Consider the following 17,268-nt stretch of genomic DNA (forward strand, 5'->3'; position numbering starts at 1 on the left):
ACAGTACAGTACCACCTCCTCCCCATATACACAGTACAGTACCACCTCCTCCCCATATACACAGTACAGTCCACCTCCTCCCCATATACACAGTACAGTACCACCTCCTCCCCATATACACAGTACAGTACCACCTCCTCCCCATATACACAGTACAGTCCACCTCCTCCCCATATACACAGTACAGTCCACCTCCTCACCATATACACAGTACAGTACCACCTCCTCCCCATATACACAGTACAGTACCACCTCCTCCCCATATACACAGTACAGTACCACCTCCTCCCCATATATAAAGTACAGTACCACCTCCTCCCCATATACACAGTACAGTCCACCTCCTCCCCATATACACAGTACAGTACCACCTCCTCCCCATATACACAGTACAGTACTACCTCCTCCCTATATACACTGTACAGTACCACCTCCTCCCCATATACACAGTACAGTACCACCTCCTCCCCATATACACAGTACAGTCCACCTCCTCCCCATATACACAGTACAGTACCACCTCCTCCCCATATACACAGTACAGTACCACCTCCTCCCCATATACACAGTACAGTCCACCTCCTCCCCATATACACAGTACAGTCCACCTACTCCCCATATACACAGTACAGTACCACCTCCTCCCCATATACACAGTACAGTACCACCTCCTCCCCATATACACAGTACAGTACCACCTCCTCCCCATATACACTGTACAATACCACCTCCTCCCCATATACACAGTACAGTACCACCTCCTCCCCATATACACAGTACAGTCCACCTCCTCCCCATATACACAGTACAGTACCACCTCCTCCCCATATACACAGTACAGTACCACCTCCTCCCCATATACACAGTACAGTCCACCTCCTCCCCATATACACAGTACAGTCCACCTACTCCCCATATACACAGTACAGTACCACCTCCTCCCCATATACACAGTACAGTACCACCTCCTCCCCATATACACAGTACAGTACCACCTCCTCCCCATATACACAGTACAGTACCACCTCCTCCCCATATACACAGTACAGTACCACCTCCCCCATATGCACAGTACAGTACCACCTCCTCCCCATATACACAGTACAGTACCACCTCCTCCCCATATACACAGTACAGTACCACCTCCTCCCCATATACACAGTACAGTCCACCTCCTCCCCATATACACAGTACAGTACCACCTCCTCCCCATATACACAGTACAGTACCACCTCCTCCCCATATACACAGTACAGTCCACCTCCTCCCCATATACACAGTACAGTACCACCTCCTCCCCATATACACAGTACAGTACCACCTCCTCCCCATATACACAGTACAGTCCACCTCCTCCCCATATACACAGTACAGTCCACCTCCTCACCATATACACAGTACAGTACCACCTCCTCCCCATATACACAGTACAGTACCACCTCCTCCCCATATACACAGTACAGTACCACCTCCTCCCCATATATAAAGTACAGTACCACCTCCTCCCCATATACACAGTACAGTCCACCTCCTCCCCATATACACAGTACAGTACCACCTCCTCCCCATATACACAGTACCACCTCCTCCCTATATACACTGTACAGTACCACCTCCTCCCCATATACACAGTATAGTACCACCTCCTCCCCATATACACAGTACAGTCCACCTCCTCCCCATATACACAGTACAGTACCACCTCCTCCCCATATACACAGTACAGTACCACCTCCTCCCCATATACACAGTACAGTCCACCTCCTCCCCATATACACAATACAGTCCACCTACTCCCCATATACACAGTACAGTACCACCTCCTCCCCATATACACAGTACAGTACCACCTCCTCCCCATATCCACAGTACAGTACCACCTCCTCCCCATATACACTGTACAATACCACCTCCTCCCCATATACACAGTACAGTACCACCTCCTCCCCATATACACAGTACAGTCCACCTCCTCCCCATATACACAGTACAGTACCACCTCCTCCCCATATACACAGTACAGTACCACCTCCTCCCCATATACACAGTACAGTCCAACTCCTCCCCATATACACAGTACAGTCCACCTACTCCACATATACACAGTACAGTACCACCTCCTCCCCATATACACAGTACAGTACCACCTCCTCCCCATATACACAGTACAGTACCACCTCCTCCCCATATACACAGTACAGTACCACCTCCTCCCCATATACACAGTACAGTACCACCTCCCCCATATGCACAGTACAGTACCACCTCCTCCCCATATACACAGTACAGTACCACCTCCTCCCCATATACACAGTACAGTCCACCTCCTCCCCATATACACAGTACAGTACCACCTCCTCCCCATATACACAGTACAGTACCACCTCCTCCCCATATACACAGTACAGTACCACCTCCTCCCCATATACACAGTACAGTCCACCTCCTCCCCATATACACAGTACAGTACCACCTCCTCCCCATATACACAGTACAGTACCACCTCCTCCCCATATACACAGTACAGTACCACCTCCTCCCCATATACACAGTACAGTACCACCTCCTCCCCATATACACAGTACAGTACCACCTCCTCCCCATATACACAGTACAGTCTACCTCCTCCCCATATACACAGTACAGTACCACCTCCTCCCCATATACACAGTACAGTACCACCTCCTCCCCATATACACAGTACAGTCCACCTCCTCCCCATATACACAGTACAGTCCAACTACTCCCCATATACACAGTACAGTACCACCTCCTCCCCATTTACACAGTACAGTACCACCTCCTCCCCATATACACAGTACAGTCCACCTCCTCCCCATATACACAGTACAGTCCACCTCCTCACCATATACACAGTACAGTACCACCTCCTCCCCATATACACAGTACAGTACCACCTCCTCCCCATATACACAGTACAGTACCACCTCCTCCCCATATATAAAGTACAGTACCACCTCCTCCCCATATACACAGTACAGTACCACCTCCTCCCCATATACACAGTACAGTCCACCTCCTCCCCATATACACAGTACAGTACCACCTCCTCCCCATATACACAGTACAGTACCACCTCCTCCCCATATACACAGTACAGTCCACCTCCTCCCCATATACACAGTACAGTCCACCTACTCCCCATATACACAGTACAGTACCACCTCCTCCCCATATACACAGTACAGTACCACCTCCTCCCCATATACACAGTACAGTACCACCTCCTCCCCATATACACAATACAGTACCACCTCCTCCCCATATACACAGTACAGTACCACCTCCTCCCCATATACACAGTACAGTACCACCTCCCCCATATGCACAGTACAGTACCACCTCCTCCCCATACACAGTACAGTACCACCTCCTCCCCATATACACAGTACAGTACCACCTCCTCCCCATATACACAGTACAGTCCACCTCCTCCCCATATACACAGTACAGTACCACCTCCTCCCCATATACACAGTACAGTACCACCTCCTCCCCATATACACAGTACAGTCCACCTCCTCCCCATATACACAGTACAGTACCACCTCCTCCCCATATACACAGTACAGTACCACCTCCTCCCCATATACACAGTACAGTACCACCTCCTCCCCATATACACAGTACAGTACCACCTCCTCCCCATATACACAGTACAGTACCACCTCCTCCCCATATACACAGTACAGTACCACCTCCTCCCCATATACACAGTACAGTCCACCTCCTCCCCATATACACAGTACAGTACCACCTCCTCCCCATATACACAGTACAGTACCACCTCCTCCCCATATACACAGTACAGTCCACCTCCTCCCCATATACACAGTACAGTCCACCTACTCCCCATATACACAGTACAGTACCACCTCCTCCCCATTTACACAGTACAGTACCACCTCCTCCCCATATACACAGTACAGTACCACCTCCTCCCCATATACACAGTACAGTCCACCACCTCCCCATATACACGGTACAGTACCACCTCCTCCCCATATACAGTACAGTACCACCTCCTCCCCATATACACAGTACAGTACCACCTCCTCCCCATATACACAGTACAGTACCACCTCCTCCCCATATACACAGTACAGTCCACCTCCTCCCCATATACACAGTACAGTACCACCACCTCCCCATATACACAGTACAGTACCACCTCCTCCCCATATACACAGTACAGTACCACCTCCTCCCCATATACACAGTACAGTACCACCTCCCCCATATGCACAGTACAGTACCACCTCCTCCCCATATACACAGTACAGTACCACCTCCTCCCCATATACACAGTACAGTACTACCTCCTCCCCATATACACAGTACAGTCCACTTCCTCCCCATATACACAGTACAGTACCACCTCCTCCCCATATACACAGTACAGTACCACCTCCTCCCCATATACACAGTACAGTACCACCTCCTCCCCATATACACAGTACAGTCCACCTCCTCCCCATATACACAGTACAGTACCACCTCCTCCCCATATACACAGTACAGTACCACCTCCTCCCCATATACACAGTACAGTACCACCTCCTCCCCATATACACAGTACAGTACCACCTCCTCCCCATATACACAGTACAGTACCACCTCCTCCCCATATACACAGTACAGTCCACCTCCTCCCCATATACACAGTACAGTACCACCTCCTCCCCATATACACAGTACAGTACCACCTCCTCCCCATATACACAGTACAGTACCACCTCCTCCCCATATACACAGTACAGTCCACCTCCTCCCCATATACACAGTACAGTACCACCACCTCCCCATATACACAGTACAGTACCACCTCCTCCCCATATACACAGTACAGTCCACCTCCTCCCCATATACACAGTACAGTACCACCTCCTCCCCATATACACAGTACAGTACCACCTCCTCCCCATATACACAGTACAGTACCACCTCCTCCCCATATACACAGTACAGTACCACCTCCCCATATACACAGTACAGTACCACCTCCTCCCCATATACACAGTACAGTACCACCTCCTCCCCATATACACAGTACAGTACCACCTCCTCCCCATATACACAGTACAGTCCACCTCTTCCCCATATACACAGTACAGTACCACCTCCTCCCCATATACACAGTACAGTACCACCTCCTCCCCATATACACAGTACAGTACCACCTCCTCCCCATATACACAGTACAGTCCACCTCCTCCCCATATACACAGTACAGTACCACCTCCTCCCCATATACACAGTACAGTACCACCTCCTCCCCATATACACAGTACAGTACCACCTCCTCCCCATATACACAGTACAGTACCACCTCCTCCCCATATACACAGTACAGTCCACCTCCTCCCCATATACACAGTACAGTACCACCTCCTCCCCATATACACAGTACAGTACCACCTCCTCCCCATATACACAGTACAGTACCACCTCCTCCCCATATACACAGTATAGTCCACCTCCTCCCCATATACACAGTACAGTACCACCACCTCCCCATATACACAGTACAGTACCACCTCCTCCCCATATACACAGTACAGTACCACCTCCTCCCCATATACACAGTACAGTACCACCTCCCCCATATGCACAGTACAGTACCACCTCCTCCCCATATACACAGTACAGTACCACCTCCTCCCCATATACACAGTACAGTACCACCTCCTCCCCATATACACAGTACAGTCCACCTCCTCCCCATATACACAGTACAGTACCACCTCCTCCCCATATACACAGTACAGTACCACCTCCTCCCCATATACACAGTACAGTACCACCTCCTCCCCATATACACAGTACAGTCCACCTCCTCCCCATATACACAGTACAGTACCACCTCCTCCCCATATACACAGTACAGTACCACCTCCTCCCCATATACACAGTACAGTACCACCTCCTCCCCATATACACAGTACAGTACCACCTCCTCCCCATATACACAGTACAGTACCACCTCCTCCCCATATACACAGTACAGTACCACCTCCTCCCCATATACACAGTACAGTCCACCTCCTCCCCATATACACAGTACAGTACCACCTCCTCCCCATATACACAGTACAGTACCACCTCCTCCCCATATACACAGTACAGTACCACCTCCTCCCCATATACACAGTACAGTCCACCTCCTCCCCATATACACAGTACAGTACCACCACCTCCCCATATACACAGTACAGTACCACCTCCTCCCCATATACACAGTACAGTCCACCTCCTCCCCATATACACAGTACAGTACCACCTCCTCCCCATATACACAGTACAGTACCACCTCCTCCCCATATACACAGTACAGTACCACCTCCTCCCCATATACACAGTACAGTACCACCTCCCCATATACACAGTACAGTACCACCTCCTCCCCATATACACAGTACAGTACCACCTCCTCCCCATATACACAGTACAGTACCACCTCCTCCCCATATACACAGTACAGTCCACCTCCTCCCCATATACACAGTACAGTACCACCTCCTCCCCATATACACAGTACAGTCCACCTCCTCCCCATATACACAGTACAGTACCACCTCCTCCCCATATACACAGTACAGTACCACCTCCTCCCCATATACACAGTACAGTACCATCTCCTCCCCATATACACAGTACAGTACCACCTCCCCATATACACAGTACAGTACCACCTCCTCCCCATATACACAGTACAGTACCACCTCCTCCCCATATACACAGTACAGTCCACCTCCTCCCCATATACACAGTACAGTACCACCTCCTCCACATATACACAGTACAGTACCACCTCCTCCCCATATACACAGTACAGTACCACCTCCTCCCCATATACACAGTACAGTCCACCTCCTCCCCATATACACAGTACAGTACCACCTCCTCCCCATATACACAGTACAGTACCACCTCCTCCCCATATACACAGTACAGTACCACGACTTCCTCCCCATATACACAGTACAGTCCACCTCCTCCCCATATACACAGTACAGTACCACCTCCTCCCCATATACACAGTACAGTACCACCTCCTCCCCATATACACAGTACAGTACCACCTCCTCCCCATATACACAGTACAGTACCACCTCCTCCCCATATACACAGTACAGTACCACGACTTCCTCCCCATATACACAGTACAGTACCACCTCCTCCCCATATACACAGTACAGTACCACCTCCTCCCCATATACACAGTACAGTACCACCTCCTCCCCATATACACAGTACAGTCCACCTCCTCCCCATATACACAGTACAGTACCACCTCCTCCCCATATACACAGTACAGTCCACCTCCTCCCCATATACACAGTACAGTACCACCTCCTCCCCATATACACAGTACAGTACCACCTCCTCCCCATATACACAGTACAGTACCATCTCCTCCCCATATACACAGTACAGTACCACCTCCCCATATACACAGTACAGTACCACCTCCTCCCCATATACACAGTACAGTCCACCTCCTCCCCATATACACAGTACAGTACCACCTCCTCCACATATACACAGTACAGTACCACCTCCTCCCCATATACACAGTACAGTACCACCTCCTCCCCATATACACAGTACAGTCCACCTCCTCCCCATATACACAGTACAGTACCACCTCCTCCCCATATACACAGTACAGTACCACCTCCTCCCCATATACACAGTACAGTACCACGACTTCCTCCCCATATACACAGTACAGTCCACCTCCTCCCCATATACACAGTACAGTACCACCTCCTCCCCATATACACAGTACAGTACCACATCCTCCCCATATACACAGTACAGTACCACCTCCTCCCCATATACACAGTACAGTACCACCTCCTCCCCATATACACAGTACAGTACCACCTCCTCCCCATATACACAGTACAGTCCACCTCCTCCCCATATACACAGTACAGTACCACCTCCTCCCCATATACACAGTACAGTACCACCTCCTCCCCATATACACAGTACAGTACCATCTCCTCCCCATATACACAGTACAGTACCACCTCCTCCCCATATACACAGTACAGTACCACCTCCTCCCCATATACACAGTACAGTCCACCTCCTCCCCATATACACAGTACAGTACCACCTCCTCCCCATATACACAGTACAGTACCACCTCCTCCCCATATACACAGTACAGTACCACCTCCTTCCCATATACACAGTACAGTACCACCTCCTCCCCATATACACAGTACAGTACCACCTCCTCCCCATATACACAGTACAGTACCACCTCCTCCCCATATACACAGTACAGTCCACCTCCTCCCCATATACACAGTACAGTACCACATCCTCCCCATATACACAGTACAGTACCACCTCCTCCCCATATACACAGTACAGTACCACCTCCTCCCCATATACACAGTACAGTACCATCTCCTCCCCATATACACAGTACAGTACCACCTCCTCCCCATATACACAGTACAGTACCATCTCCTCCCCATATACACAGTACAGTACCACCTCCTCCCCATATACACAGTACATTCCACCTCCTCCCCATATACACAGTACAGTACCACCTCCTCCCCATATACACAGTACAGTACCACCTCCTCCCCATATACACAGTACAGTACCACGACTTCCTCCCCATATACACAGTACAGTCCACCTCCTCCCCATATACACAGTACAGTACCACCTCCTCCCCATATACACAGTACAGTACCACCTCCTCCCCATATACACAGTACAGTACCACCTCCTCCCCATATACACAGTACAGTACCACCTCCTCCCCATATACACAGTACAGTACCACCTCCTCCCCATATACACAGTACAGTACCACCTCCTCCCCATATACACAGTACAGTACCACCTCCTCCCCATATACACAGTACAGTACCACCTCCTCCCCATATACACAGTACAGTCCACCTCCTCCCCATATACACAGTACAGTACCACCTCCTCCCCATATACACAGTACAGTACCACCTCCTCCCCATATACACAGTACAGTACCACCTCCTCCCCATATACACAGTACAGTCCACCTCCTCCCCATATACACAGTACAGTACCACCACCTCCCCATATACACAGTACAGTACCACCTCCTCCCCATATACACAGTACAGTACCACCTCCTCCCCATATATACAGTACAGTACCACCTCCCCCATATGCACAGTACAGTACCACCTCCTCCCCATATACACAGTACAGTACCACCTCCTCCCCATATACACAGTACAGTACCACCTCCTCCCCATATACACAGTACAGTCCACCTCCTCCCCATATACACAGTACAGTACCACCTCCTCCCCATATACACAGTACAGTACCACCTCCTCCCCATATACACAGTACAGTACCACCTCCTCCCCATATACACAGTACAGTCCACCTCCTCCCCATATACACAGTACAGTACCACCTCCTCCCCATATACACAGTACAGTACCACCTCCTCCCCATATACACAGTACAGTACCACCTCCTCCCCATATACACAGTACAGTACCACCTCCTCCCCATATACACAGTACAGTACCACCTCCTCCCCATATACACAGTACAGTACCACCTCCTCCCCATATACACAGTACAGTCCACCTCCTCCCCATATACACAGTACAGTACCACCTCCTCCCCATATACACAGTACAGTACCACCTCCTCCCCATATACACAGTACAGTACCACCTCCTCCCCATATACACAGTACAGTCCACCTCCTCCCCATATACACAGTACAGTACCACCACCTCCCCATATACACAGTACAGTACCACCTCCTCCCCATATACACAGTACAGTCCACCTCCTCCCCATATACACAGTACAGTACCACCTCCTCCCCATATACACAGTACAGTACCACCTCCTCCCCATATACACAGTACAGTACCACCTCCTCCCCATATACACAGTACAGTACCACCTCCCCATATACACAGTACAGTACCACCTCCTCCCCATATACACAGTACAGTACCACCTCCTCCCCATATACACAGTACAGTACCACCTCCTCCCCATATACACAGTACAGTCCACCTCCTCCCCATATACACAGTACAGTACCACCTCCTCCCCATATACACAGTACAGTCCACCTCCTCCCCATATACACAGTACAGTACCACCTCCTCCCCATATACACAGTACAGTACCACCTCCTCCCCATATACACAGTACAGTACCATCTCCTCCCCATATACACAGTACAGTACCACCTCCCCATATACACAGTACAGTACCACCTCCTCCCCATATACACAGTACAGTACCACCTCCTCCCCATATACACATTACAGTCCACCTCCTCCCCATATACACAGTACAGTACCACCTCCTCCACATATACACAGTACAGTACCACCTCCTCCCCATATACACAGTACAGTACCACCTCCTCCCCATATACACAGTACAGTCCACCTCCTCCCCATATACACAGTACAGTACCACCTCCTCCCTATATACACAGTACAGTACCACCTCCTCCCCATATACACAGTACAGTACCACGACTTCCTCCCCATATACACAGTACAGTCCACCTCCTCCCCATATACACAGTACAGTACCACCTCCTCCCCATATACACAGTTACAGTACCACATCCTCCCCATATACACAGTACAGTACCACCTCCTCCCCATATACACAGTACAGTACCACCTCCTCCCCATATACACAGTACAGTACCACCTCCTCCCCATATACACAGTACAGTCCACCTCCTCCCCATATACACAGTACAGTACCACCTCCTCCCCATATACACAGTACAGTACCACCTCCTCCCCATATACACAGTACAGTACCATCTCCTCCCCATATACACAGTACAGTACCACCTCCTCCCCATATACACAGTACAGTACCACCTCCTCCCCATATACACAGTACAGTCCACCTCCTCCCCATATACACAGTACAGTACCACCTCCTCCCCATATACACAGTACAGTACCACCTCCTCCCCATATACACAGTACAGTACCACCTCCTTCCCATATACACAGTACAGTACCACCTCCTCCCCATATACACAGTACAGTACCACCTCCTCCCCATATACACAGTACAGTACCACCTCCTCCCCATATACACAGTACAGTCCACCTCCTCCCCATATACACAGTACAGTACCACATCCTCCCCATATACACAGTACAGTACCACCTCCTCCCCATATACACAGTACAGTACCACCTCCTCCCCATATACACAGTACAGTACCATCTCCTCCCCATATACACAGTACAGTACCACCTCCTCCCCATATACACAGTACAGTACCATCTCCTCCCCATATACACAGTACAGTACCACCTCCTCCCCATATACACAGTACATTCCACCTCCTCCCCATATACACAGTACAGTACCACCTCCTCCCCATATACACAGTACAGTACCACCTCCTCCCCATATACACAGTACAGTACCACGACTTCCTCCCCATATACACAGTACAGTCCAACTCCTCCCCATATACACAGTACAGTACCACCTCCTCCCCATATACACAGTACAGTACCACATCCTCCCCATATACACAGTACAGTACCACCTCCTCCCCATATACACAGTACAGTACCACCTCCTCCCCATATACACAGTACAGTACCACCTCCTCCCCATATACACAGTACAGTCCACCTCCTCCCCATATACACAGTACAGTACCACCTCCTCCCCATATACACAGTACAGTACCACCTCCTCCCCATATACACAGTACAGTACCATCTCCTCCCCATATACACAGTACAGTACCACCTCCTCCCCATATACACAGTACAGTACCACCTCCTCCCCATATACACAGTACAGTCCACCTCCTCCCCATATACACAGTACAGTACCACCTCCTCCCCATATACACAGTACAGTACCACCTCCTCCCCATATACACAGTACAGTACCACCTCCTTCCCATATACACAGTACAGTACCACCTCCTCCCCATATACACAGTACAGTCCACCTCCTCCCCATATACACAGTACAGTACCACATCCTCCCCATATACACAGTACAGTACCACCTCCTCCCCATATACACAGTACAGTACCACCTCCTCCCCATATACACAGTACAGTACCATCTCCTCCCCATATACACAGTACAGTACCACCTCCTCCCCATATACACAGTACAGTATCACCTCCTCCCCATATACACAGTACAGTACCACCTCCTCCCCATATACACAGTACAGTACCATCTCCTCCCCATATACACAGTACAGTACCACCTCCTCCCCATATACAGTACAGTACCACCTCCTCCCCATATACACAGTACAGTACCACCACCTCCCCATATACACAGTACAGTATCACCTCCTCCCCATATACACAGTACAGTACCACCTCCTCCCCATATACACAGTACAGTACCATCTCCTCCCCATATACACAGTACAGTACCACCTCCTCCCCATATACAGTACAGTACCATCTCCTCCCCATATACACAGTACAGTACCACCACCTCCCCATATACACAGTACAGTATCACCTCCTCCCCATATACACAGTACAGTACCACCTCCTCCCCATATACAGTACAGTACCACCTCCTCCCCATATACACAGTACAGTACCACCTCCTCCCCATATACACAGTACAGTACCACCTCCTCCCCATATACACAGTACAGTATCACCTCCTCCCCATATACACAGTACAGTACCACCTCCTCCCCATATACACAGTACAGTACCATCTCCTCCCCATATACACAGTACAGTACCACCTCCTCCCCATATACAGTACAGTACCATCTCCTCCCCATATACACAGTACAGTACCACCACCTCCCCATATACACAGTACAGTATCACCTCCTCCCCATATACACAGTACAGTACCACCTCCTCCCCATATACAGTACAGTACCACCTCCTCCCCATATACACAGTACAGTACCACCTCCTCCCCATATACACAGTACAGTACCACCTCCTCCCCATATACAGTACAGTACCACCTCCTCCCCATATACACAGTACAGTACCACCTCCTCCCCATATACACAGTACAGTACCACCTCCTCCCCATATACACAGTACAGTATCACCTCCTCCCCATATACAGTACAGTACCACCTCCTCCCCATATACACAGTACAGTACCACCTCCTCCCCATATACACAGTACAGTACCACCTCCTCCCCATATACACAGTACAGTACCACCTCCTCCCCATATACACAGTACAGTACCACCTCCTCCCCATATACAGTACAGTACCATCTCCTCCCCATATACACAGTACAGTACCACCTCCTCCCCATATACAGTACAGTACCATCTCCTCCCCATATACACAGTACAGTACCACCTCCTCTCCATATACATAGTACAGTACCACCTCCTCCCCATATACACAGTACAGTATCACCTCCTCCCCATATACACAGTACAGTACCACCTCCTCCCCATATACAGTACAGTACCACCTCCTCCCCATATACACAGTACAGTACCACCTCCTCCCCATATACACAGTACAGTACCACCTCCTCCCCATATACACAGTACAGTATCACCTCCTCCCCATATACACAGTACAGTACCACCTCCTCCCCATATACACAGTACAGTACCATCTCCTCCCCATATACACAGTACAGTACCACCTCCTCCCCATATACAGTACAGTACCATCTCCTCCCCATATACACAGTACAGTACCACCACCTCCCCATATACACAGTACAGTATCACCTCCTCCCCATATACACAGTACAGTACCACCTCCTCCCCATATACAGTACAGTACCACCTCCTCCCCATATACACAGTACAGTACCACCTCCTCCCCATATACACAGTACAGTACCACCTCCTCCCCATATACAGTACAGTACCACCTCCTCCCCATATACACAGTACAGTACCACCTCCTCCCCATATACACAGTACAGTATCACCTCCTCCCCATATACAGTACAGTACCACCTCCTCCCCATATACACAGTACAGTACCACCACCTCCCCATATACACAGTACAGTACCACCTCCCCATATACACAGTACAGTACCACCTCCTCCCCATATACACAGTACAGTACCACCTCCTCCCCATATACACAGTACAGTACCACCTCCTCCCCATATACACAGTACAGTACCACCTCCTCCCCATATACACAGTACAGTACCACCTCCTCCCCATATACACAGTACAGTACCACCTCCTCCCCATATACACAGTACAGTCCACCTCCTCCCCATATACACAGTACAGTACCACCTCCTCCCCATATACACAGTACAGTACCACCTCCTCCCCATATACACAGTACAGTACCACCTCCTCCCCATATACACAGTACAGTCCACCTCCTCCCCATATACACAGTACAGTCCACCTCCTCCCCATATACACAGTACAGTACCACCTCCTCCCCATATACAGTACAGTACCACCTCCTCCCCATATACACAGTACAGTACCACCTCCTCCCCATATACACAGTACAGTACCACCTCCTCCCCATATACACAGTACAGTCCACCTCCTCCCCATATACACAGTACAGTCCACCTCCTCCCCATATACACAGTACAGTACCACCTCCTCCCCATATACAGTACAGTACCACCTCCTCCCCATATACACAGTACAGTACCACCTCCTCCCCATATACACAGTACAGTATCACCTCCTCCCCATATACAGTACAGTACCACCTCCTCCCCATATACACAGTACAGTACCACCACCTCCCCATATACACAGTACAGTACCACCTCCCCATATACACAGTACAGTACCACCTCCTCCCCATATACACAGTACAGTACCACCTCCTCCCCATATACACAGTACAGTACCACCTCCTCCCCATATACACAGTACAGTACCACCTCCTCCCCATATACACAGTACAGTACCACCTCCTCCCCATATACACAGTACAGTACCACCTCCTCCCCATATACACAGTACAGTCCACCTCCTCCCCATATACACAGTACAGTCCACCTCCTCCCCATATACACAGTACAGTACCACCTCCTCCCCATATACACAGTACAGTACCACCTCCTCCCCATATACACAGTACAGTACCACCTCCTCCCCATATACACAGTACAGTACCACCTCCTCCCCATATACACAGTACAGTACCACCTCCTCCCCATATACACAGTACAGTCCACCTCCTCCCCATATACACAGTACAGTACCACCTCCTCCCCATATACACAGTACAGTACCACCACCTCCCCATATACACAGTACAGTACCACCTCCTCCCCATATACACAGTACAGTACCACCTCCTCCCCATATACACAGTACAGTACCACCTCCTCCCCATATACACAGTACAGTACCACCTCCTCCCCATATACACAGTACAGTACCACCTCCTCCCCATATACACAGTACAGTACCACCTCCTCCCCATATACACAGTACAGTACCACATCCTCCCCATATACACAGTACAGTACCACCTCCCCCATATGCACAGTACAGTACCACCTCCTCCCCATATACACAGTACAGTACCACCTCCTCCCCATATACACAGTACAGTACCACCTCCTCCCCATATACACAGTACAGTACCACCTCCTCCCCATATACACAGTACAGTACCACCTCCTCCCCATATACACAGTACAGTACCACCTCCTCCCCATATACACAGTACCACCACCTCCTCCTCCTCACACAGTATCTTATCATGTGTCTCCTGTGACACCCCTCCCCGGCAGTGCAGGTGACCCGGTGTCCCCCGCCGTTACCGCTGGCTCAGGCAGTGCAGTTTGGTGGCCGCAGCTTCTGCACAGTCCATCATCCGCTGAGATGCCCGGGGCTGGCGGACATGTCTCCCGCACCTGAGCGATGGCTGAGCGGCCGGGGCGGTGCGTGTGACCGCCTCCTCCTCCTCGGGGCAGGGCTGACAATGTCTCCAGGTCCCCGCAGCATCAGCGCACACGCCGGAGTGTCGCATTCCCGTGTACCCTGGGGAGGGCACAGCTCCGGGGTCCATCACACACAGGCGGCTCCACCCTCAGCATGGTCGGTAGTATCACTGCTTGATGCTGACGGGGAATGGCTCTGGTGGTGGTTGTATCAGTGCTGGAGCGTTACAAGCGGGGCTGCTTTCAGGATTGACCCCAATAAAGCTGTGAGTCTCCAGCGCCCTCTACTGCTGATGGTCACAGGAAACCATCAACAACCTCCTCACCAGCAGCACCCCCATGTCCTGCCGATGTGTATATATATATATATATATATATATATATATATACACCCCCCTGTATACCTGTCGGTGTGCACTATATATATATACAGGCCCTATATCCCCCCCAGGGTCTCCTGTATACCTGTCAGTGTGCACTATATATATATACAGGCCCTATATCCCCCCCAGGGTCTCCTGTATACCTGTCAGTGTGCACTATATATATATACAGGCCCTATATCCCCCCAGGGTCTCCTGTATACCTGTCGGTGTGCACTATATATATATATACAGGCGCTATATCCCCCCCAGGGTCGCCTGTATACCTGTCAGTGTGCACTATATATATATATACAGGCGCTATATCCCCCCCAGGGTCGCCTGTATACCTGTCGGTGTGCACTATATTTATACAGGCCCTATATCCCCCCCAGGGTATCCTGTATACCTGTCGGTGTGCACTATATATATATATACAGGCGCTATATCCCCCCTGGGGTCTCCTGTATACCTGTCGGTGTGCACTATATATATATATACAGGCGCTATATCCCCCCTGGGGTCTCCTGTATACCTGTGGGTGTGCACTATATATATATATACAGGCGCTATATCCCCCCTGGGGTCTCCTGTATACCTGTCGGTGTGCACTATATATATATACAGGCGCTATATTCCCCCAGGGTCTCCTGTATACCTGTCAGTGTGCACTATATATATACAGGCCCTATTTCCCCCCCAGGGTCTCCTGTATACCTGTCAGTGTGCACTATATATATATACAGGCCCTATATCCCCCCAGGGTCTCCTGTATACCTGTCAGTGTGCACTATATATATATACAGGCCCTATATCCCCCCCAGGGTCTCCTGTATACCTGTCAGTGTGCACTATATATATATACATGCGCTATATCCCCCCTGGTGTCTCCTGTATACCTGTCGGTGTGCACTATATATATATACAGGCGCTATATCCCCCTGGGGTCTCCTGTATACCTGTCAGTGTGCA

The 17,268-nt window shown here is 50.0% G+C and overlaps 1 protein-coding gene across 9 annotated transcripts in view; it reads right to left on the reverse strand.

Annotated features, from left to right (window-relative positions):
* Positions 1-17,268, reverse strand: part of GARNL3 (GTPase activating Rap/RanGAP domain like 3) — a 222,766-nt gene that overhangs the window by 134,411 nt on the left and 71,087 nt on the right. The window contains exon 1 of one of the 9 annotated variants that reach the window (XM_073558630.1): positions 15,815-16,208. The exons of 4 other annotated variants lie outside the window; for them this stretch is intronic. In XM_073558630.1, coding sequence (XP_073414731.1) covers positions 15,815-16,062 — 248 coding nt within the window. In that variant the 5' untranslated portion in view covers positions 16,063-16,208. Of the gene's footprint in view, positions 1-15,814; positions 16,215-17,268 lie in introns of those variants that run through there. 4 more of the 9 variants (XM_073558597.1, XM_073558604.1, XM_073558646.1 and 1 more) reach the window with 4 other exon arrangements.

The sequence above is a fragment of the Dendrobates tinctorius genome, unplaced genomic scaffold, assembly GCF_039654945.1.
Source record: "Dendrobates tinctorius isolate UK_male_01 unplaced genomic scaffold, ASM3965494v1 ptg000013l, whole genome shotgun sequence".
Taxonomy (NCBI): Eukaryota; Metazoa; Chordata; class Amphibia; order Anura; family Dendrobatidae; genus Dendrobates; species Dendrobates tinctorius.